This window comes from Danio rerio, chromosome 9 (genome assembly GCF_052040795.2).
Source record: "Danio rerio strain M-AB ecotype USA chromosome 9, GRCz13ab, whole genome shotgun sequence".
NCBI classification, from domain to species: domain Eukaryota; kingdom Metazoa; phylum Chordata; class Actinopteri; order Cypriniformes; family Danionidae; genus Danio; species Danio rerio.
Genome location: NC_141029.1, coordinates 11,159,404 through 11,182,500, shown reverse-complemented (window position 1 = coordinate 11,182,500; position 23,097 = coordinate 11,159,404). Strand labels below are relative to the sequence as shown.

The 23,097-nt window shown below is 33.2% G+C and overlaps 1 protein-coding gene across 1 annotated transcript in view; it reads right to left on the bottom strand.

Moving 5' to 3' along the window:
* Nucleotides 1-23,097, bottom strand: part of dars1 (aspartyl-tRNA synthetase 1) — a 58,380-nt gene that overhangs the window by 1,860 nt on the left and 33,423 nt on the right. The window contains 8 exon segments of the mRNA NM_001077611.1: nt 2,591-2,662; nt 2,821-2,932; nt 3,025-3,105; nt 4,678-4,720; nt 4,816-4,962; nt 6,660-6,807; nt 9,679-9,813; nt 17,727-17,838. Coding sequence (NP_001071079.1) covers nt 2,591-2,662; nt 2,821-2,932; nt 3,025-3,105; nt 4,678-4,720; nt 4,816-4,962; nt 6,660-6,807; nt 9,679-9,813; nt 17,727-17,838 — 850 coding nt within the window.

The window sequence follows — 23,097 nt, the reverse complement described above, 5'->3', positions numbered from 1 at the left end:
GTGTGCCAGAAAAAAAGTTTTAAATACAAAATATGTGTGATCAATTGTTTAGTTATCATTAGTCACTCACTTAATAATGTTGAAAACGCATGTTTTTTTTTTTTTCAGTGTGAACCCAGGATGGAGATTAAAGTAATGGAGAAAACACACAGCTCATCATATAAATATACAGTAGTATTTGCTTTGAATGCATGTAATGTTTACAATAATTGCAACAAAGAGGCCATGCTCAAGTGGTGGGAGTTTAAGTGTACAAACTAGGATAACTTTAATCGCACAACATTATTTATTAATGTACTCTGTCTGATCTTAAAAAACAGAAAATATACAGTCCTTAACTGCACCGGTTTCTGGATGTTTATTTATATACTAAACAGTCTGCATAATAAAACAGAAAAATCCCAATGGGGACACTTTTAAAATTTTATTTTAATTCTTTCTTTCTTTCTTTCTTTCTTTCTTTCTTTCCGTCTATCTATCCGTCTGTCTGTCGGTCTGTCTGTATATCATCTTATTTCTTACAGTTATTTTATTTATTTATTTTTTATGGTTTAATTATCATCCTTTACAATAGCATTGCTTTAATAGGAGATTCACTTCCCATTTATGTTTAGTTAACTGGTGGACTGGGACCTTCAGCCTGGACAGACTACTGTGCATGGTTTTAGATACATGACAATAGTTATTTTCAAAAAAAAAAAAGAAAGGTTTGGTTGAACAATAGGTGCATGTATGCCGCTATATTTAGCTTGTTTTTATTTATTATTTTTTTTTTTTTAGATAATTAATTTGTAGCTAAGAATTAATTAGTTATTTGTTTATTTATTTTTGATATTGCCAGAAAAAAAAGGTAAATCCCTTGTGTTCAGTCCTGACAAGTCATGTGAAATAAGAACTAATTCCAATGCAACACCGTGAAGCCATAACCCATTTGCTTATGCTCATTGAGCGAGGTCATACACAACACACAAAAAAGTAAAATAAAGGGGAAGGGGTGTTGAAATAACAAAAGATCTATATCGATTCATTTTAGCAAGTCAAAGTCAAATTTATGCATATAAAATATACTTTCCCAACAACAAAACTGTGGCTAGTGATCAAAAAGTTAATGTCAAGCCCTATATATACAGTTAATGTCAGAATTATTTGCCCCCCTTTGAATTTTTTCTTCTTTTTTAAATACTTCCCAAATGATGTTTAACAGGGCAAGGAAATTTTCACAGTATGTCTAATAATATTTTTTTCTTCTGGAGAAAGTCTTATTTGTTTTATTTCGGCTAGAATAAAAGCAGTTATTATTTTTTTAAACACCATTTTAAGGTCAAAATTATTAGCCCCTTCAAGCTAATTTTTGTTTCGATAGTCTACAGAACAAACCATCGTTATACAATAACTTGCCTAATTCCCCTAACCAGCCTAGTTAACCTAATTAACCTAGTTACACCTTTAAATGTCACTTTAAGCTGTATAGAAGTGTCTTGAAAAATATCTAGTCAAAAATTATTTAGTGTCATCAAGACAAAGATAAATCAATTACTAGACATGAGTTATTAAAACTATTATGTTTAGAAATGCGTTAAAAAAATATTTGCTCTCCGTTAAACAACAATTGGGGAAAAAAATAAACAGGGGGTCTAATAATTTAGGGGGCAAATAATTCTGACTTCAACTAAGGTAACAGTTTTTTTTTTACAATTGCTGATTTTAAACATATCAAGAGTTTCCCCGCTGTATGCTGTAACTATTTTGAATAGCAGATTAAAACACTGCCATATTTTTTTGCAGTAGGCTAAAATAAAAAAATAAAAATAAAAAAAAACTATAGGCTAACATAATCCCTTTTGCTTCTATTCAAGCAGTAATTGATGTTATCAAGTGCAACTGTCTTGGTTTAACAAAGCTATAGCAAATAAAAATCATAAACATGACAAATGTACTTAAAGTTTTTGATAATTAAACACTGCATCATTAGTGTTGGTATTTAATCAGACACTAGCACTCAACACTATATGAAAATCAAGCTCAAATCATCTAGACGAAGTCAAGTAAATGAACGTGTTTTGTCTGTCAAAAGAAAGGGTATATATGATTTTTTTTTTTTTGGTGAACTATACTTTTTATCATTTTACAACCTTGATTTAATAAAGGAACAGAGTTTTATGAATTTAAAATAACATGCATTGTTAGCTTCTAAAGCATAGTTGGTTTAAAATAGTGTGAAAATGCAAATATGTTTATATATGGTCAATAGTTTCAAAACAAATTCTCACATTTTACTATCAACAATGCTGAGAACAAGTGTGCTGATCAACATTTTAAAATCTATTTGCTTTTCATGACTCTTTATTTAAGTTTTTTTTTATTTTTTATTAAAGTAACAATAAATAAGTAAACAATAATTTAAAAATACTACTCTTTTGAAACCATTCCAAAAATAAAATGAACAACTGTACCGTAATAATAATAATAATAATAATAATAATAATAGCAAAAATAATAGCAAAAATAAAATTGACTACAGTACCATATTAATAATACAAATAATAATAAAAATAATAATAGCAAAAATAAAAGATTTAAAATATGTTACCTATGCCACCACCAGCATGAGGAGGAGCTCCATAACGGAACGAGTCAATGTAGGCCTTGATCTTCTCCAGGTCTAAAAAACAAAGCCAAAAACCCATAATCTACCATAAAACCATTCGTATTTAACAAAAGAGGAAGTAATCTACTACGGTTACTCAGCATTTCCATGTGTTAAATATTCTCATCTAGCGAAGCATCATGTTTTAGTAGCTCTGGTGTTGTTGTGTTTACCGATGTTGTGGTGCATTGCTCTTTCAGTTAGCAGCTGAGCATCGTGGATTCTCTGAGCTCCAGACAGGATCTCCTCTCCTCTCATGAACATGTCGTAGGAGTTGGAGTATTTCTGCAGGAACAACGTGTGGGGATTGATATCGTCCATATGAATTTAGAATAACAAACTATGTATGTATATTTATCAGGTCTGAAACCACGCACCAGATTGTTGGGGTCAGGCATGGTGTAGAAAGGCCTCACAGCCAGCGGATATTTGTCCAGCACATAGAAGTCAGTGTCATACTAGAATAAACATGAAGGGAAGGGGGAAAGGGGTCATTATTATTGAGCCAATTCAGTATTGATAAAAACACTATCTATTTTTATAAATTATCTTGGTATGCATTTTAACTTTTATTTCAAGAAAAATCAACAATACATACAATACAATTATTCTTATATTGAACTGTTTGGGGTCAGTATTACTATTATATATATATATATATATATATATATATATATATATATATATATATATATATATATATATATATATATATATATATATATATATTTTTTTTTTTTTTCCAATAATAAAATATTAAAAAAGATGCATAATATTGAATTTCTAAACTTATACTGAGTTAGTAAACTTGCAAAAATTCTATTTTAAACAAAAGCTTTTCTTTTAAAAACTAATATTAATTAAAAATAAATAAATAAATAAGTTTCCACAAATTATTAGCCAGTTATACGGGTTTTAAATATAAAAAAATTAAAAATAAATGAAAAAAATAATAATATTAATAATATATATTTTATGTAATAATAATAATTTAAAATTCCAATAACATTTCATAATGCTAATACTTCTACAGTACTTTCTAATATTTAATAAAAATAAGTAGTGTTTTTTTTTAAATAGTATAATTAACACTATTACATTTTGTAGCATATTACTGATCAATTAAATGCTGCATCATCGACTGCTCAAAAAACATAGTGAAAATGTATTATTAAACAAAGGTTTACTTTAAAACCTTAAAAAGTTAAAGGGTACTAACAATAAACACTTTAATAATCTTAAGTTCATCTTAACTGCTCTATTTACCAATGAGCCTCTAAAATCAAGACTAGCATCTTTTTAACAAACAATAAAGTTATTTTTATATACACTACCCATCAAAAGTTTTAAAACTTTTTGTTTTAAAATAAACTTCTCCTGCTCACCAAGACTGCATTATTTCATTAAACATACTGTACAAATTGTATTGAATTGTGAAATATTATTGCACTCGAAAATACATGTTCAAAAGTAGTTTATAATTTAACTTAATGATTTATTCCACTGATTTTAAAGATGAATTTTCAACTACATTATAGTCTTAAAAGTCACACGATCCTTCAGAAATCATTCTAATATTAATTACTATTATTATTAATGGTAATTGTAATAAAAGCACAATTGACTGGAGTAATAGTTTCATTTGAAACTACATACAATAAGTAATAAATAAATATTTATATAAAGTATTTAATTATTATTATTTTTTTTTTACATTTTATAAATGGCGCCTTGAACAGAATATTTTCCTTATTAAAAACATGAAATAAAACGACCCCAAATTTTTGAGTAGTATTGTACTACCATTAAAATGATTAATAAGAATAACTCACTACTCATAATTATTTATTGGTACTTACACTGTATGCATTTTCTACTGTTTTTATTTATTATTATATTTTACCACAGGAAAACTTCTCACTGATTGGTTAACCATGTCATCCAGCAGTTTTACTATCCCCCAATCACAACCATTAAGGCAATGACAACACAACATAAATATGAATATATAAATATGAGATGTTTTTTACCTTCTCCTTTACAAGACGACCAAGCAGCTTTTCATTGGGTGTGCTGAAAAATTAGAAGAGGAGTTGATTAGAGATCTGTCAGATATGCAAGTGTGTGTCTGAGTGTGACTTTCGAGAGACTCAGTCTCAGTCACTGACCTGAGATCTTCTTCATCTCCCATCTCCACACCAGCAGCTCTCAGCATGGCCAACCCTTCCTTGTACTCCAGCCTCAGCGTGGGCTCCAGGAACTTGAACGGCTCGCTGGGATACTGCTTATTCACCGTCTGGATCTCCGTCTGGAAGCTGGAGACCATTCACAACACAGAGAGAGCATAAGAGAGAAGAACTTGACAGAACACACATCCACAAATAATACTGAGTGTTTGTGTTTTAAACTCTTTTATGGTTAGAAATGATCATGATCAGAATACTTATCAGTGTGGTTTGTGAATGCTGGATATAAAAACAAATATATGTATTCCATGTTTAAGTTTTCTTTTTTTTTTTTTGTAACATTTACCACATGGTTAAATACTTGGAATATACAGCCTTAAAAAAAGAGTGATCTTTTTTCTGGATTTTCTGAAGATAAAGTTTAGCTATTTTTTATTTTATTTTATTAGTTAAGGGTTTGGTACACAAAAAATACCTATGTTGCTTGTTCAAAATACTTATTTAAAATGAGTTGAAACCACAATGTGTAGGTTATTTAGGGACAGTTTAATTATTTTATGCTCAATCCATTTAAATTTGCAAGGGACAAGATGAAGGAATTGTGTGGAACCCTGATTTTTTTTTCAGTGTAACTTGTTAATATTTGTTTTTTTCCATAAAGGTCTGACTGAATTTCCTCCAAACTCAAATAATATTAAATAATTTAAAGCATTTTACCCCCTGGAAAGTAAAAATTTAAAAATATTACAAACATATTACAAAATTACAAAAATATACATCTCAAATCCCTTATTGTCACATCATCAGCAGCACTGTGTGTACTATGATAGCTGAAAAGCTTAGGTGCTGGCTCCAGACAGTGCAAATACAACGACATACTCCACAAACAAAACAATATACTTCTAGCAATGTTGACAATAATTACGTAAAAGACAATAAATACGTGAACTATTTATTTTACGTTATTTTACGTTTAAATATTTGTTATTATTTGCTGTGACTAAAATTTATGGTTATTCGGGCAAATATAAATTTTTTAAAGCTCTTTTGAACATAAAACATTAATATTGTGTTGTCTGTTTTTAGACAATATAAATAACATGGTATGGTTTTATGTAAACAATATGGCTCCTTTCTGTTACTTTTTATATGAAAGACTTGTTACTACAACACATGAACTACAAATAATATTTCAGTTGGTCTCTTTTTTTTCCATACCTAGGTAAATGTTTTGAAAAGAATTCTCTTGTGTCAGCATGGCTGCATTTATTTGAACAAAACAATGCAGTAGAAATTGTAATATTGCTTGGTAAATATGTTTAGGATTTTTATATTGATTAAAAACATTCGGGCTGAGTACAATTAGCAATATCTTTAAAATATACTCTAATATTAACAGATGACTAAAAATGTACAGTAAAATAATAATACAAATATTTCTGAAGTGTTTCACAATGTCTTAATTAAAAACTTTTACTGTTTAAACCATTTCAAATGTCACTTTTTTCCAGATAAACTGTTTACATATTCAATGTAAAGACACTCCTGGAACATATTTCCATTTTGTGTACCACTTATCACACAATTCAATGAAAAGACTTGAGTTCTAAAATAATAGATGTGTAAAAATCAATAACCCCTGTCCACTAGATGGCAGTGTACACCCTTGCATTTTTAAAACTCGGAGCAGATTTTTTTCACATCAACTCAGTTTCAAGTAGAATTCATGTGACTTTATTCTCAAATGGTTTAATTCCTAATAAGATGAAATGGTACTTTGCTATTTTTTTTTTTTTTTGAGAACTTGAAAGGATTTAGTCTCTCACCGGTCACGCAGTCCTTTAAAGATCTGAACCATGGTGTCAGTAATGGAGTCGATGACCTCATGGTAATGATAACTGAAGGCCATTTCTATATCCAGACCCACAAACTCAGTGAGGTGGCGATGAGTGTTGGAGTCTTCAGCCCTGAACACTGAAAGAAACACATTGACAAACCACTATATTTACACCAACACTAATATTTTATTTACACCAAGTCCAATACATTGTTAGGCACATTACTGTTTGTAAATATAAACTGACATTGATTTTCCATAAAGCAAAATATGCAATTTACCGGTTTAAAAAAATATAATTTTACATAATATAAATTGTAACAAAATATAAATATTACATGAAAAACTTTAATAAATTAGGCATGTTGACTTGACAGCTAACTGAAATTAATGCACTTAAATGAAGGGAAACTAAAAATACTTTAAAAAGTAAAATAGCTAAATACATGTTTTTTTTTTTTTTACTAAAATGTCCACAGGACATCAAATAAAAACTAAACTAAAAGAATATTAAAAGCTAATTGAAAATAGTGAATAAAATATTGGAATTTTTAAATAAACTAAAGGCGTACTCACACTATGTACAGTTGCCTCGAACCGTGCCAAAGCACACTTGTCCCCCCTCCCCGCTGCCCCCTGCACTCACAATGCATCTGAGCCAAAACATGCTTACGTCATTGATGATGCGCTGGTCAGTTTAACAGAAGAGTAGTGCTCTCGCTCAGCACAGAGATTTCAAACAAATCAGCCATTTTTGACGCTTATAAACAATCATAAAAGTCCTTGTGAAGCAGGAATTAAAAGGTTTGCTGAAGGTTCAGCTGTCGTGCACATTGTGCCTTTAATAAATTCCAACAGTTTGCGTTCATTGAACAGTAAGAATGATTAATAAATCCATATGAAGCAGTCCCTTAAGTCACATCTCGTCTTCAGTTTTGGGCTCAGGCACGCTTTGCACTCACACTACAACCGTACCGATTCAGAGCACTCACACTTCTCTAACAATCTGGGAAACGCGCCTGGGCACGGTTCGGATAGCATAGTGTGAGTGAGCCCTAAGTTATTGGAATTTCTAAAATGTAAAAATATAAATAGTCACTTAAAACAAATACACCCCCCACACACACACACACACACACACATATATATATATATATATATATATATATATATATATATATATATATACAGTTGAAGTCAGAATTATTAGCCCCTCTGAATTACTAGCCCCCTTGTTTATTTTTATCCCCAATTTCTGTTTAACGGAGAGAAGATTTTTTCAACACATTTCTATACATAACAGTTATAATAACTCATTTCTAATAACTGATTTATTTTATCCTTGCCATGATGACAGTAAATAATATTTGACTAGATATTTTCAAGATACTTCTATGCAGCTTAAAGTAGTGGTGGGCAAACTCTGTCCTGGAGGGTCGGTGTCCTGCACAGTTTAGCTCCAACACTAATCAAACACACCTGAACATGCTAATCAGTGTCTTTAAGATCACTAGAAATCTATAAGCAGGTGTGTTTGATTAGAGTTGAAGCTAAACTATGCAGGACACTGGCCTTCCAGGACCGAGTTTGCCCACCCCTGGCTTAAAGTGACATTTAAAGCTTAACTAGGTTAATTAGGCAGGTTAGTGTAATCATGCAAGTTATTGTATAACGATGGTTTGTTCTGTAGCCAATCGAAAAAAATATAGCTTAAAGGTGCTAATAATTTGTCCTTAAAATAGTTTAAAAAAATTAAAACTGCTTTTATTTTAGCCAAAATAAAGCAAATAAGACTTTCTTCAGAAGAAAAAATATTATCAGACATACTGTGAACATTGTCTTGTTCTGTTAAACATTGTTTGAGAAATATTTTTAAAAAAAAAATCAAAGAGGGGTTAATAATTCTGACTTTAACTGTATATATTATTAAAATGATTTTTTTTTTGTTTAAATCAAGTGCAGATTTTTTTTGCAGAGAGGAAAGACAATAGTAATAACTATACTAGTTAGTTTTAATAGCTTCTCTACTCATTTATTTAGTCTTTATTGGCATGGTGACAGCACATATTACTAGTATTCAGCTAAAAGACTCATTAAAAGGTAAATTAGGAAATCTAGGCAAGGACAACAGTGGTTTGTTTTGTAGCCAATCAAACAAAATTGTAATTTCTTTAAGGAGCTAATAATATCGAAAGACAATTCCATCTAAACTAAAAGAAAGAAGACTTTTTCCAGAGAAGAAATATGATAAAAATATCTCTCAAATAACTGAAAATTTACATAATTCAAATAACTTTAAGCTTCTACAAATAAAGAATAGCACTGCTTAGCTAATATTTAAATCTATAATATGTGACCATGTTAAAATTTGAGTGTGAAATTGAACACTGAACACTTTTTCCAGTTATATTTTTTAAAAAAAGTTAGTATTTCTCATCAGTAGAGGTCCCTGGTGAGCTGTTTTTTTTTTTTTTAACTCTACAGCCCACGCTACTGAAAGTGAGATAATCTTCCTCTGTTAAACAACTGAATTTCCCGCCAGATGAGCAGCAGATCTGAGCATTTCTCCAGCAGCAGAACATCCTGATCTGCAGACATACTGCACTTCACCCAAAAACATAAATATGGGCATCCTTTACTTACCCTCCAATCAAACAAAGAAACATATATTAATTTGGAATGCAGTAAACCGGTGGCCACTGACCTGCATAGTATTTTGTTTTTTGGTTTCCAACCTTTTTCAAAATTGCCCATTTAGTCTCAGCAGAAGAAAAAACTGATAAAGCCTTGGAATCAATAGTGTGAGAGTAAACCATCAGTAATAGTAGACCATTCTCTTCCACACACATATACACTAATCCAGACAACAGACATTTTTGGGCCTGTCTCTGACAGTTTTTGGTTGTTCAGTAGTTTTTGTTCTGCGTTTTTAAGATAACCTGAGAATGGGAAGAGCATATTGATGGGGGATAAGGAGATATACTGAGGGTGTATTTGTATGTTTTTACCTGGTCCGACACAGAAGACTTTGTCAAAATCAGCACAAATACACATCTGCTTGTAGAGCTGAGGAGATTGAGCCAGATACGCACTGGTCTTGAAGTAGGAGACGGTGAAGACGTTTGCTCCACCTTCACTGGCAGCTGTTTAAAAACACACAAATACACATCTGGAATGTCACGCAATGAATCAATAACGTAAGAATAATGTAACAATAATTTAATAATATTATTATAACAGCAATATAATAATGTTATGTACTGATGCATTGATAAACTGATTCACTGTCATGTCATTTTAAAATATGATGTCCCTTTGATTGTGACTTCACCTGTAAAATTGTATTAATATTTTAAAAATATCTTACAATTTTAAGGCAGAAACGGGCATCCGTTGAAAAGAAAATTTTATGAACCCAGTGTTAAAGTTTTTAAAAATATGTTAGGTTTATCAACACTTTTTCACTGGCCACCTAAACACACACACACACACACCCACACACACAAATACTGTGACCATGAGAAATATGGTTTTCATGGTCATCATGAACATAATGTTCTCTATAGGGCACGTACATCTGGGTGTGTGTACCGGATGCCATGCGGTTTTACTGAAAGAACATGATGTTGATGTGTGGCAGATCACACCAAATAGGCGGCAAAGTTTTGAATTCAAAATGCGTCACGTAGATGGATTTGGATTGGCTGGCTGTGTTGCAGAGGAAATGAAAGTAACTGTTTTTCCTTAACAGCGAAAACCACATAAACACAACAGTGGAGCTGCTGAGAGAAAGTGTTGTAACACCCCTGAGACCATCAGTGACGCAAGACCCAGCCTTTAAAATCATTGGTGGCCTAAAAAAGCAGCATATTTAAGTGACGGGTGAAGATGTAGATCAGCATCATTTGAGCATTAAGCCACCATCTACTATGACAGCGCCCTGAAAAACAAGCTATGAATCACGCGTTTAAAAAATTATGTATAATAGAAATACAATTGCAACAAAAAGACAAGATAAAATATTTAACTATTTGTTTAAATTAAGGAAATTATTTTTAACAGATTGATCAAATTAATCTATCATATTCAATTTCATGTCAGTCCAAATTTTTTTTCTTAAAACACACTTTTTTTTCTACCTCAAAGTATAAACAAAAAAAACACACAAAGTTTAATATAAAGATGTACGTTCATAGTGTGACTTTATATGTTTGAATTTGTATTTTCTATGTTAAAAAATAGACTTTTTTGACCAAATGACTACACGAAAGCCAAAATGTTTTTTTTGTTTTTTTTTTGTAAAGTCCTTAATGAAGTACTGTAAAATATTATAACAGTTAACATGTTGTTGTTGTTTTTTTTCTTTACGAATATACTTTAAATCGTTCTCATTCCCATTGGTGCACTGCCTAATGTTTCTGTGAAAAACATGATTTTGTTTTCAGAGTTTGATAAATACAAAGTTAAAAAAAAAAAAAAAACATTTATTTAAAAAATATATATTTTGTAACAAATCAATGGTTTAGCAACCAAAATTCTTAAGCAATTCAAAATACAATCACTGGCCACTTTATTAGGTACACCTGTCCAACTGCTCGTTAACACAAATTTCTAATCAGCCAATCAATGCATTTAGACATGTAGACATGATCAAGACAATCTGCTGCAGTTCAAACCAAGCATCAGAACGGGGAAAAACGGGGTACTTTAAGTGACTTTGAATGTGACAGTTGTTGGTGCTAGATGGGCTGGTCTGAGTATTTCAGAAACTGCTGATCTACAGGGATTTTCTTGCACAACCATTTGTAGTGTTTACAGAGAATGGTCAGAAAAAGAGAAAATGTCCAGTGAGCGGCTGTTCTGTTGGCGCAAATGGCCTTGTTGATGCCAGAGGTCAGAAGAGAATAGCCAGACTGGTTCAAGCTGATAGAAAGGCAACAGTAACTGAAATAATCACTCAACACAAGCGAGGTATGCAGAAGAGCATCTCTGAATGCACAACACATCAAACCTTAAGGCAGATGGGCTACAGCAGCAGAAGACCACACCGGGTGCCACTCCTGTCAGCTAAGAACAGGAAACTGAGGCTACAGTTTGCACAGGCTCACCAAAATTGGACAATAGAACATTGAAAAACGTTGCCTGGTCTGATAAGTCTTAATTTCTGCTGCAACATTTGAATGTTAGGGTCAGAATTTGATGTCAACAACATGGTGGTGGGGGATATTTTCTTGGCATACTTTGGGTCCATTAGTACCAATTGAGCATTGTGTCAATGTCACAATAAAGACTAACATTTCTGAGGAATATTTCCAGTACCTTGTCAAATCTATGCTATGAAAGATAAAGGCACTTCTGAAAGCAAAAGGGGGTCCAACCCAAAATAAATAAAATATGATGATAAAGTTTACCTAATAAAGTGGCCGGCAAGCGTATACATTTCATTCTGTGTAACAGAGCACATAAAGTTACACAGGATGAAAACAAGTGAGTGAGTGAATGACAACAACTTTCATTTTGAGATGAACTGTACTTTTAAGAGACGGGAATGCAATCAATTCTCCCGGATTTGAGTCAAGTCAACAGAAGCAGTGTGTGAACTCTTCACAGAGACAGCTGTGCTCATGAATTGCAGCAGAAGCGATAGCACTCGGTGTACCCACCATCTCACCAGTGCCAACGTCCCATCCTATCAGTGACTGGAGACGTATCTCCTTAATAAACAACACTTTTTTCCTTCAGCCAGTGTTTTGACAGTGTCGCTGTCTCTATGTTTTTTTTTTCCTCAGAAAATGAAAAAGTATCAATCCTTGAAATTGAAATTTTTAGAGACTGAAGGTGCCGAGAAGGAACAATAAACTAAGTTGGACAGCGTGAGCAGGAAATCATTCAGCGGAGATAAGACCTGCTCTACTCAGCCCTGCTGTCATGAATACAGATCCTCCAGTGTGAACACTATTCCCCTCGCGTCATTTTACTCGAGTCGTGATGTAACGAAGGGAGCTATGGATGTCGTCTTACATATCATGACATATATCTGACTGAAAAAGATCAATGATTTAAAAATACAGTTTAATGGATTATGTGAATGTTAGTCTGACTGTTAGAATCGTGTGGGATTTAAAATGATAGATCAGTTGTCAGTTAAGCCTTCTTTGCTAAATCTGTTGGATCACAAAATGAACGATTTGATTTCTGGTTGAGTTGTGTTAGAAGTGTGCTACCATCATTTATGAAAAAAATCCTGTTGCTGTTACACACATTTTCTTCCAGAGATTTCCTGGTTGCCTTTTTCCCCTCCCAATAGGGCTCAAAATACTGAAAGATTCAAAGTATTGATCCAATACCCGAATGTACATCTGTCTATAAAGTAGTATGTACAACTAGCCCTGAATAAATTGATAGAATTATATTATGTACTGGTGTGCTTCAGACTCATCCCTTAAACAAATTATAAACAAAAACATTAGTGAACTGCAGTATTTTTTATTATCTGTGAGACGCATTTTAACTAAACAGTAATATTTATTAATATTTCTCAGTAATATTGATATTTAGCTGAAATAAAAACATAAATTGAATGCATAAATCTAATATTTAACCTAAAAAAGATTTTTGTTTTGTTTTAGAGAATAACTGTATAAAAACATGAATATATATATATATATATATATATATATATATATATATATATATATATATATATATATATATATATATATATATATATATATATATATATATATGAGCAATATCACACTCGTCGCAGTGTGATTTGGCTATATATCGGCACTGATGGGAGGCGTGAGGCGTGTGTTGTGCCCCCACCAGTGCCAATATACAGCCATATTGCACTGCTACAAGTGTGATATTGCGTTTATACAACAGTTTGGCTGCATAATTGTGTATATAAAAACAAACCCAAACAAGGAGAGTCTCAAAAAAACCCTTTTGTATGAGGAACTACTTTCTTCCGCGTTGGATTTAAATCATAAGCTAACAGTTAAACAGCTGAGCAAGCATCTTTTAAACTTCAGATCTGAAGTGTCTGCTTTTTGCTGGCTGTATGTGGGCGGAGTAATACACAAAGGGTAAAGAGGCTGTACGGGTGCTGATATTACTTAAATATATCATGGCTATCAGCCAATCAGATTCTAGAAACAGACAGGGTATATATATATATATATATATATATATATATATATATATATATATATATATATATATATATATATATATATATATATATATATATATATATATATATATATATATATAGACAGATAGATAGACAGATAGACAGATAGATAGATAGACAGACAGACAGACAGACAGACAGACAGACAGACAGACAGACAGACAGACAGACAGACAGACAGACAGACAGACAGACAGACAGACAGACAGACAGACAGACAGACAGACAGACAGACAGACAGACAGACAGACAGATAGATAGATAGATAGATAGATAGATAGATAGATAGATAGATAGATAGATAGATAGATAGATAGATAGTTTAAATCAGAATTATTAGTCCCCCTTTTATTTTTAATTATTTTAATATTTCCCAAATTATGTTTAACAGAGCAAGGGAAATTTTCGGTTTGTCTGAGATATCTTTTCTTCTGGAGAAAGTCTTATTTGTTTAATTTTGGCCAAAATAAAAGCAATTTAAATTTTTAAACACCATTTAAAGGTCAAAATTGTTAGCCCCTTTAAGCTATAGTTTTTCAATAGTCTACAGAACAAACCATTATTATACAATAACTTGCCTAATTACCCTAACCTGCCTAGTTAACCTAATTAACCTAGTTACGCCTTTAAATTTCACTTTAAGCTGCATAGAAGTGTCTTGAAAAATATCTAGTCAAATATTATTTACTGTCATCATGGCAAAGATAAAATAAATCAGTTATTAGAAATGAGTTATTAAAACTATTGTTTAGACATATGTTGGGGGAAAAAAATCTTCTCTTCGTTAAACAGAAATTAGGGAAAAATAATCAAGGGGGCTATTATTTAGGGGGGCTAATAATTCTGACTTCAATATATATTCAATACATTTATTAATCCATATGACTTGTATTATCAATATTATATAAAAAAATAAAATTAGAACAATCTCCATAAGCAATTGTATTAAATGATTGGTCACCCAAAACCAACTCGTTTTTCTCTGTTATCTTTGTTCCTCATCGGCTGTCCTTCGAAAACCTTTCTTTTTGTTTTAATGAAGCGTCCAAACATTGCTAATTCTGCTATGCCATCCTTTTGTGTGCTAGTCTTTGTGAAACCACCATCATGTTTAGCAGGATGACACATCTTTAAATACTTTAAGTTACTTGTGGTAAAGTCCCTAATACTTCTTGAAATTGCAGCATGACATAAGAGAGATGTCAACCATGGTTGGCTGGTCCAGTTTAAAATACTTCTAAACTAGCAACTTTCATTTCATTCTCCCTGCTCTAAATAGCAGTTGCAAGGAAAAAAATGATATGCAGTTTGCATTGTTAAACAAAGCTAGCGGCCAATGGATATAGCTATGTATTTTGTTCAAAAATAATAGTAACTGATCAGTTTAGGAGTTCAATCTACATTGTGTTTACTTGCTATTTTCATACACACATAACTGAGTGTATTTGACAGTTGATAAACAAAAGAATGGCGTCCTGTTTGCACAATTAAGGTGCTTTTTTACTACATGGCTTTTTGGGGGCTTTCCACTTTGTTCTGTATCTAGTACCCTTTAATAGCAAAACATGCTACACACTGCTGATAGGGCTGCTCGATTCTGGCTTAAATTGAAAATCAAGATTTTGTTTGCTTAAAAATCACGATTTTGTCTTAATTCTGTAGATGTAAAATAAAGGTTAATATGAGTAGGCTGTTATTGTTATTTCTTAAACATATGGTAAAACAACAACCAACAACAATAATAATATTAGGCCTATGTGTCATTATTCCATCTTGCATTATATTAAATATATTATACTTTTTTATAGACTAGAGTAGTTATACTGAACAAGTTAACATTTATTTTCACGCACAACACTTTGTATTCGCTATGAACAAAAAAAAATATATCAAATTCTTGTCGTAATCTTAAATCTAAATTGCAATGCGATCATTTAAATGATGTGTGCGCTTTAGGTTTCACTTTCACTGCCGAGTGCGCTCATGTCATGGCTGCCGTCACTTACATACATGCAAATCATACTTCCCGCGCAGCTTCCAAACCATCACTCTATGCAACACTCTATGTTATTGACTGCCTATGCAGCTCATGTGTTATATTGCAGCTGCAAATACGTCTTTACATTAAGACAGAAATGACATTTTTGCAGCCACTTCTGTATTGTGGGTTCACATGACTAAACCATTTATACCACCAAAAAAAAACGAGAAATGCAACTAGAATGTCAGCATAGTTTAGAGCTCCAGACGTTTCTCTCACTGGTAGTTGAGGTGCGGATAGAGCCCTGGATTGATCAACCCAGAATGAAAATGATGTCACAGTAGAAGTGGTGCAACTTCATCCCACAATTTTAATTGGCTCTAAACTGCAGTGGAAATGTAAACCACGCAAATCTGAACCATACCATGCAGTGGAATACCATTCATGCACTGAATGCCAAGAGTTTAAAATGACAACACTATAAAACTCAAGCAGATGTTATTTTGTTGAAGGAATACCCAGACCACAAATTTTAAAGAGTCCCTCCCCTTTTTTAAAAATAATCTAATTTGCATATAAAGACACGCATATGCTTTAAATGTTATACAAGACTCATGTCAACTGATTTCTATCCATTTAAGTTCTTAAAAGGATCAGAAAACACATCAATGAAGTGGCCTATTCCAAATGAAAAAATCCAAACAGACTTTTACTGTGAAAACTCTTGACATGAAGATGACTAAAGACTAGGGGTGTCACGATTTTGATTTTTAATCGAAATCGATCGAAATTTATGCTCAATTTCGATTATCGAATCAAAAAATAGAATCGTCGATGCTGCCACGCCCCCATGTCACGTCAGCTTGGCTTGCTAAGCGGGAAAAAAACAGGCTTGTTAAACTGCAGAAGCAGGAGACCCGTTGACAAAGCTTAAACCCTCTCCTCTTTCAAAGAAGTCGCCGGTGTGTAAGCATTTTGGATTTCCAGTGAGTTATGTAGACAACGTTCGTGTTTTCGACAAAAAAAACACAGTTTTGCAAGCTCTGCTATGTACGTATTAGGGTTCGTCCAGTAGACAACACCGGCATCGCGATCCTCCGCCCGCCCCCGTTGCAAATCGCTGGCGAAAAGTACACACTCAGGCCCTGTTTACACTGTCTTTGTTTTTAAATGGCATTTTAGAACGACAACGATTTGACATCCACAGTGGCGTGTAGCATTTCTGAGCAGCCCTCCTTCCTTTCTACCTCTGACACACACACACACACACAGACACAGACGCGCACACACACAGCCATGGGCTCGAGACCGCGGGTTCAGGCAGTCAGAGGATCAGTAGACCGCTTCAATCTTTCACTCACTTGTACTTAGTTATTTTAGCGAACACCTCAGATACTGTTGGCTGGTTCCTGTTGGTTGTGCGTCTTTTTTACTGACACAGATCACTGCCTATTCACGAGTCCCGCAGAAAAAGTGATTGACAGGTGGTAATTATGTGTGTATCTTGCCTTTATTCATTTACTGTATGATTTGTTTATGGGTAAAACAAAGACCACGCAGGTCAGGTAGTTTAAACGGTAGGCTACAAATAATTAATTGGTCATTAATTAATTAATTATTCATAATCGAAAAATCGAACCGAATCGTGCCTTTAGAATCGAAAATGTAATCGAATCGAGGATTTGGAAGATCGTGACACCCTTACTAAAGACATATAGAATTAATATTTTTTTGTCTGAAATGACTGTTTAAAGTTATCTGGGGGGATGGGGGGCTTGTTTATTTTAACAACATAAAGGTTTGAACTCTGTGAACTTTGACTGAGGTGTGCAGAGAGATGTGAACAAAAGATGAAGTGCACTAGGAGATGTTCATACCAGAGATGATTTTGGGAGTCTGGATCTCCACAAAGCCCTTGTTGATGAGAGTGTCTCTGAAGAGTTGACATACGCCCGACTGCAGCCGGAAGATAGCCTGGCTGGTCGTGGTCTGTGAGAGAAGACACGTGTGTTAGTAAACAAGTTATGTAACCTGTTAGTATGGGTGTGCCATGTGCTGATGTCAGTGCTTCTGTTTTTTCAACCTTCCACTTTGCAGCATATGTTTTGCAGATGAAAACATAAACGCTAGACCTCAGAAGACCTTGTTTTATTGTGTTATAATAAAAATCTCTCTGGCAATGGAATATATTCTCATCGTTTTCTCAGAGATACAAATAAAATAGGTCCTCTTCACAGTACCAAAGGGACACGGCACTTGCGAAATCAATCAAACCTCCTGAATCCTCCGTTCTTGAGCAAAAGAGCTTTCTCAGCAGCCTGAATTTCCTATGAATCAGATGACTCCCTGATGACCCGTGATATGGGACACGTTTCCTTTTATTCTCCCCGCCAAAAACAGAGTTCGCATAAATCCTACAGAAGCAATCGGGTTGAGTATCAATATTTCAGGGCTCTTGTTTATTGAATTTGATTAAGTTAGGACAAACTCGCTTTTACAAGCAGCAATTCATTGCTCGATAGAATAACAAAGATTTCTCTGGAGAATTAAATTAATAAGATCTATCCTGGTTCTGTGTTTGTACTCTCAACCTCATTATAACCACATTAAAAAAAATAAATAATAAAAAAAAAACTCCCTAAGGGGATTTCTGACCTGTAAGTAGCACAGATGTAGCTCTGTCTGAAAAGCAAAGTGAGCTGCAGACTACTGTATATAGGCAGCTAGCTTTTAAGGTATTTACCCCTTAAAATAGAACCTCATAATTAAATAAAACTATCTCTAACACTAACTTTGCAAACAGATCTAAGTATTATATGCATGTGTATTACCTGGGTCTGTTTTAGGCATGGGACAATAACCGTTTTCAAGGTATACCGCGGTTTGGAAAAAACCAGTAGCAATGTTTCTATCAAAAAATGCGAATGATCTTTATGCGCAAAACTGGATTATCGGACAAAAGATGTGCAAATAAAGTCGCGTTTCCATCCAGCGAGTCAAAGAGAACAAAATCATCACGTCCTGATTAAAAGGCACCAAATATCAACAGTAAAAACAGAATATGCTGCGGTAGGAGAAGCTGCGGGAATCTTTTCTTCATTTAATAAATGACTTGCACCTCAGAAGGCAATCCTGACATGCAGTGAATGTGCGGTGGCGTTTGAAGGCATGAGACGTTTAGCACAGATGTTTTAGACCAGGGTGGGGAACGTCCGGCCTCCAGGCCGTATGCGGCCCGCGCGACCATTTGATCTGGCTCCATCTGTCAATTCAAAAATCACCCTTTGGGAAAAAATAAATAAATAAATTTCTGTTATAGAAATTGACAGTTGTACACATTTGTTGCTCTGCAAAGCTCAGTTTCACATGAAAAAGCATGTGCTGTAATGTAACGTTTGCAGCACGAGATGCGCATCACTCATTGATGTAAGTTCGAATCATTCATATTTTAATGAACGCAAATGAGTCCGCATGGCATGCTTCTGTGTGTGTACGCGCTTAGCCTCGGAGACGAGCAAAGCACAAACATCTAACGCCATCTTAATGTGAGCGCTTTATTGGCTAAATACATGCATATTTGTGTCAAAGCGCAGTGTTTAATGATTATTAATATTAACCCTCATTTGTGTAATAAACAAACAAGTTGAGAATCAAAAGACATGTGAAAGAGAAACTATATCAGAGCTCTTAAAGTGACAGTGCGCAATATTCCTGCTGCCACCTGTTTTTATTATTAATCAAACAACAAAATCCCTCACTGCACTTGACCGAAGGACTTTAGTAGCTGCAGTTTTTCTTTCTTACAGTGAAGATGCTTAAAGCACAGTTTGTTTCATATTTTTATTTTATTGTATTTATTTCCCTTTCCTTATTTACGGGGAGGAAAATAACTGAGCATATATACAGTTAAAATCCAATTTATTAACCCTCCTGAAATATTAGCGACCCCTTCCCCCAATTTCTGTTCAATAGATAGATTTATCTTCAACCCATTTTTTAACATAACAAATTTAATTACTCATTTCTAATAACTGATTTCTTTTATCTTTGCTATGATGCAGTACATTTTATTTTACTAGATAATCTTAAAGATACTAGTATTCAACTTAAAGTGACATTCAAAGGCTTAATTAGTGTAATTAGGCAAGTCATTGTTTAACAGTAGTTTTTTTTCTGCAGACAATAAAAAATATATATTGCTTAAGGGGGCTAATAATATTGACCTTAAAATAGGTTACAAAATATTAAAAACTGCTTTTATTCTGGCCGAAATAAATCAAATAAGCCTTTCTCCTGAAGAAAAAAAAAAAAAAAGAAATACTGTGAAAAATTCCTCTGTTAAACATCATTTGGGAAATATTTATGTATAAAAAACAAAAAAAGAGGGCGAATAATTTTGACTTCAACTCATAATCGTTTTGAATAACTGTGATTACAATTATGACCAAAATAATCGTAATTATGATTTTTCCCATAATCGAGCAGCCCTATAATTTAGTATGGCCCCTAAACGATGTTACAAAAATGTAAATGGCCCTTGATAGAAAAAAAGGTTCCCCACCCCTGCTCTAGACAGTTCTTGAGGTCATTAATAATATAATAACAGACATACTGAAATGATTACGGCATTTTAGAAGCAAAACGACATTTTATATGCTGGTTTGTTTATTCGCACACATTTTTTATCATCACACGATATATCAAAAACCTTTTTTTAATGTGGATACTGGAATTTGTATGGTAAAAGTGTTTCCATCACAGTTTAGGCACATCTTTTTTTATCGAATAAAAAGTTTATCCTACTCAGTTATGCGCATTTTCAAATTTTTCAAATATAGTGGCTGTCCGAAATCACCTACTACTCAGTAGGTATTCCATTTGAATTTACTACCGATCAAAAAGTACAAACACTATGAATGTGAGTAGTATGAATGGAGCTCGCACTTCAGATTCTGAATTCGGACATACTACTCGGCTTGCATACTGATTTTAGTTTACTATATAGTATGGAAGTATGATTTCAGACGTATCAACTGGGTTCAAAGTGGAAAAAAGTTTTTGTTTATTTTTTTACCCAGACATTTAAAAAGAATGTACACTCCTGGTAAAAGTCTGAGGTCTGTAGGATTTATAAATGTTTTGAAATAAGCTTATCCTGCTCACCAAGTCTGCATTAATTTCATAAAAAAATATATAGTAGATATTGTAAAATTGTGAAATGTTATTGCATTAAAAAATTACTGTTTAAAAGTAGTTTATAAATTAATTTAATAATTTATTCCTGTGATTTCAAAAAGATGAATTTTCAGCTTTAATACGCCAGTCTTCAGAGTCACATGATCCTTCAAAAATCACTCTGATATTAATTATTATTATTAATATTATTGTTATTAATGGTAATAGTAATAAAAGCAATAATAACTGGATTAATAATTTCATTTGAAACTACACACAAAAAAGCCTTTATTTAAAACTTGAATAAATATTTAACAATTCACTTATTTTTTATTTTATTTTTTACATTTAATAAATACTGCCTTGAAGATCAGAAGAAAAAAAAAACATTTAACAAATATATATAAAACTGATAACAAACTGCTTGTAAAAATATATTTGAAAGCAGTAATCATAATACCGTGAAACGGTGATATTTTTATTCAAGGTTATCATACAGTTAGAATTTTATACTGGCCCATGCCTACTTTGTTTTAGTGTGGTTTGAGTCGAAAAGGGTTGATTTATGACACCATTATTGTGGATTTTAAATCTAATATTTGACAAGCAGTCTTGACAAACAGTATTGGAGTTTCTCGTCGCCAAGCAGATAAGAGTTGTACTTACTGGTAAAGTGTGTTTATCACAGTGGCAGCTACTAAAAATATGTACACTGCAGATCAAAATTAGATTAAAAAAAAAAAAGCAGTTGTTTGAAATATATTCCAGCAAGTCTTTATAGTCACTTTTGATTAGTTTACTGCATCCTCCTTGCTGAATAAAAATATTCACTCAAAAAACCCTAAAACTAATATCATTTCTCATCTGAAGTATTCAATAATATTATTCTCTGTTTGTCACAACGCATTCTGATATTGCCTTTTCAAAATTTGAATGCAATTCTGGTTCAGAATTTGGTCAAAACAAGATATATAAAAAAAAGCAACACATTTCCTGCATCCCTTTTGTAAAACATTCACATCTAGGGAGACAGCTTAATTTTGATGACCAAGTGAAAGCTACACAAATAAAAAGTTTTTTTTTTTTTTTTACATAGGAGTTATTGTGTAATATTTTATGACTATAAAAATCAGGCAGTAAATCGTACAGTAAACAGGACAATGACTTCCTCTTATTAATCTGCTAATAAAAATGATAAAGTCAACAAATTAAGATAGGCTGTCTGTATTCTCAATGCAGATCATGATAACCCAGTGCCAGGGACATGCTGGCGGGACATTTAATGACTGGTCTGTGAAGCAAAGCGGTTGTACAGTTAATATGCAAAGCTGTTATCAGTGGAGTGTGTAAACACGTAGGTTTCAGTTGGCGTCTCTCGCTGGGGGTGTGGAGAAGAGGGCTGTGTGCGTCACACTAATGTTCACAAGACCGTAGTGAGAACTGAAAAGGTGCAAAAAAGCCTGTTGTCCTGTGGTTTGACTCCCCCGCTTTGCACTCTCTGATTTCTGCCTTCAGCTTCTGGAAGTTCTCAAAAAAATGAGTCGCTTTCTCGGTACACTGGCAGTCTTATAGCACTGCCTGATTTCCATCTCATTTGGTGTGTATGAAAAAGAAAAAAAAATAAGTTGTTTGTTGTGTGGGTGCATATTAACACTGAGGCTTTGCTTTATGACAGAGTGAAGCCTGCCACTGATGGAAAAGAAAAATTAAAGTGTGAAAGCAGGCCCGGTCTGTTCACACAGACTCGCAATCTCAGAAACAGGTGCTCTCACAAGAGCACACAGAGCCTGAGACCCAAAACCACATCAGGGCTTCAGAAATCAGAGCTATAGACTTTAAAATGAGATTTTTAAAATGTACAGATTTGTTCATGTTTCACAACATCAGAACGTCAAACAGGACAAGACATTCACACAGTCTGATTCCAGCGACGTCCCAGGGACAGACGAGTCTTTGCTGAGGCCATCTTCCAGCCTTAACCACGGCGAATGAAGCTCTGCACAAGACTTTTGGGCAGCGGAGAAATTAAAATGGTCGTGCCCAACTGAGTCTGGTTCCCTGAAGGTTTTTTTT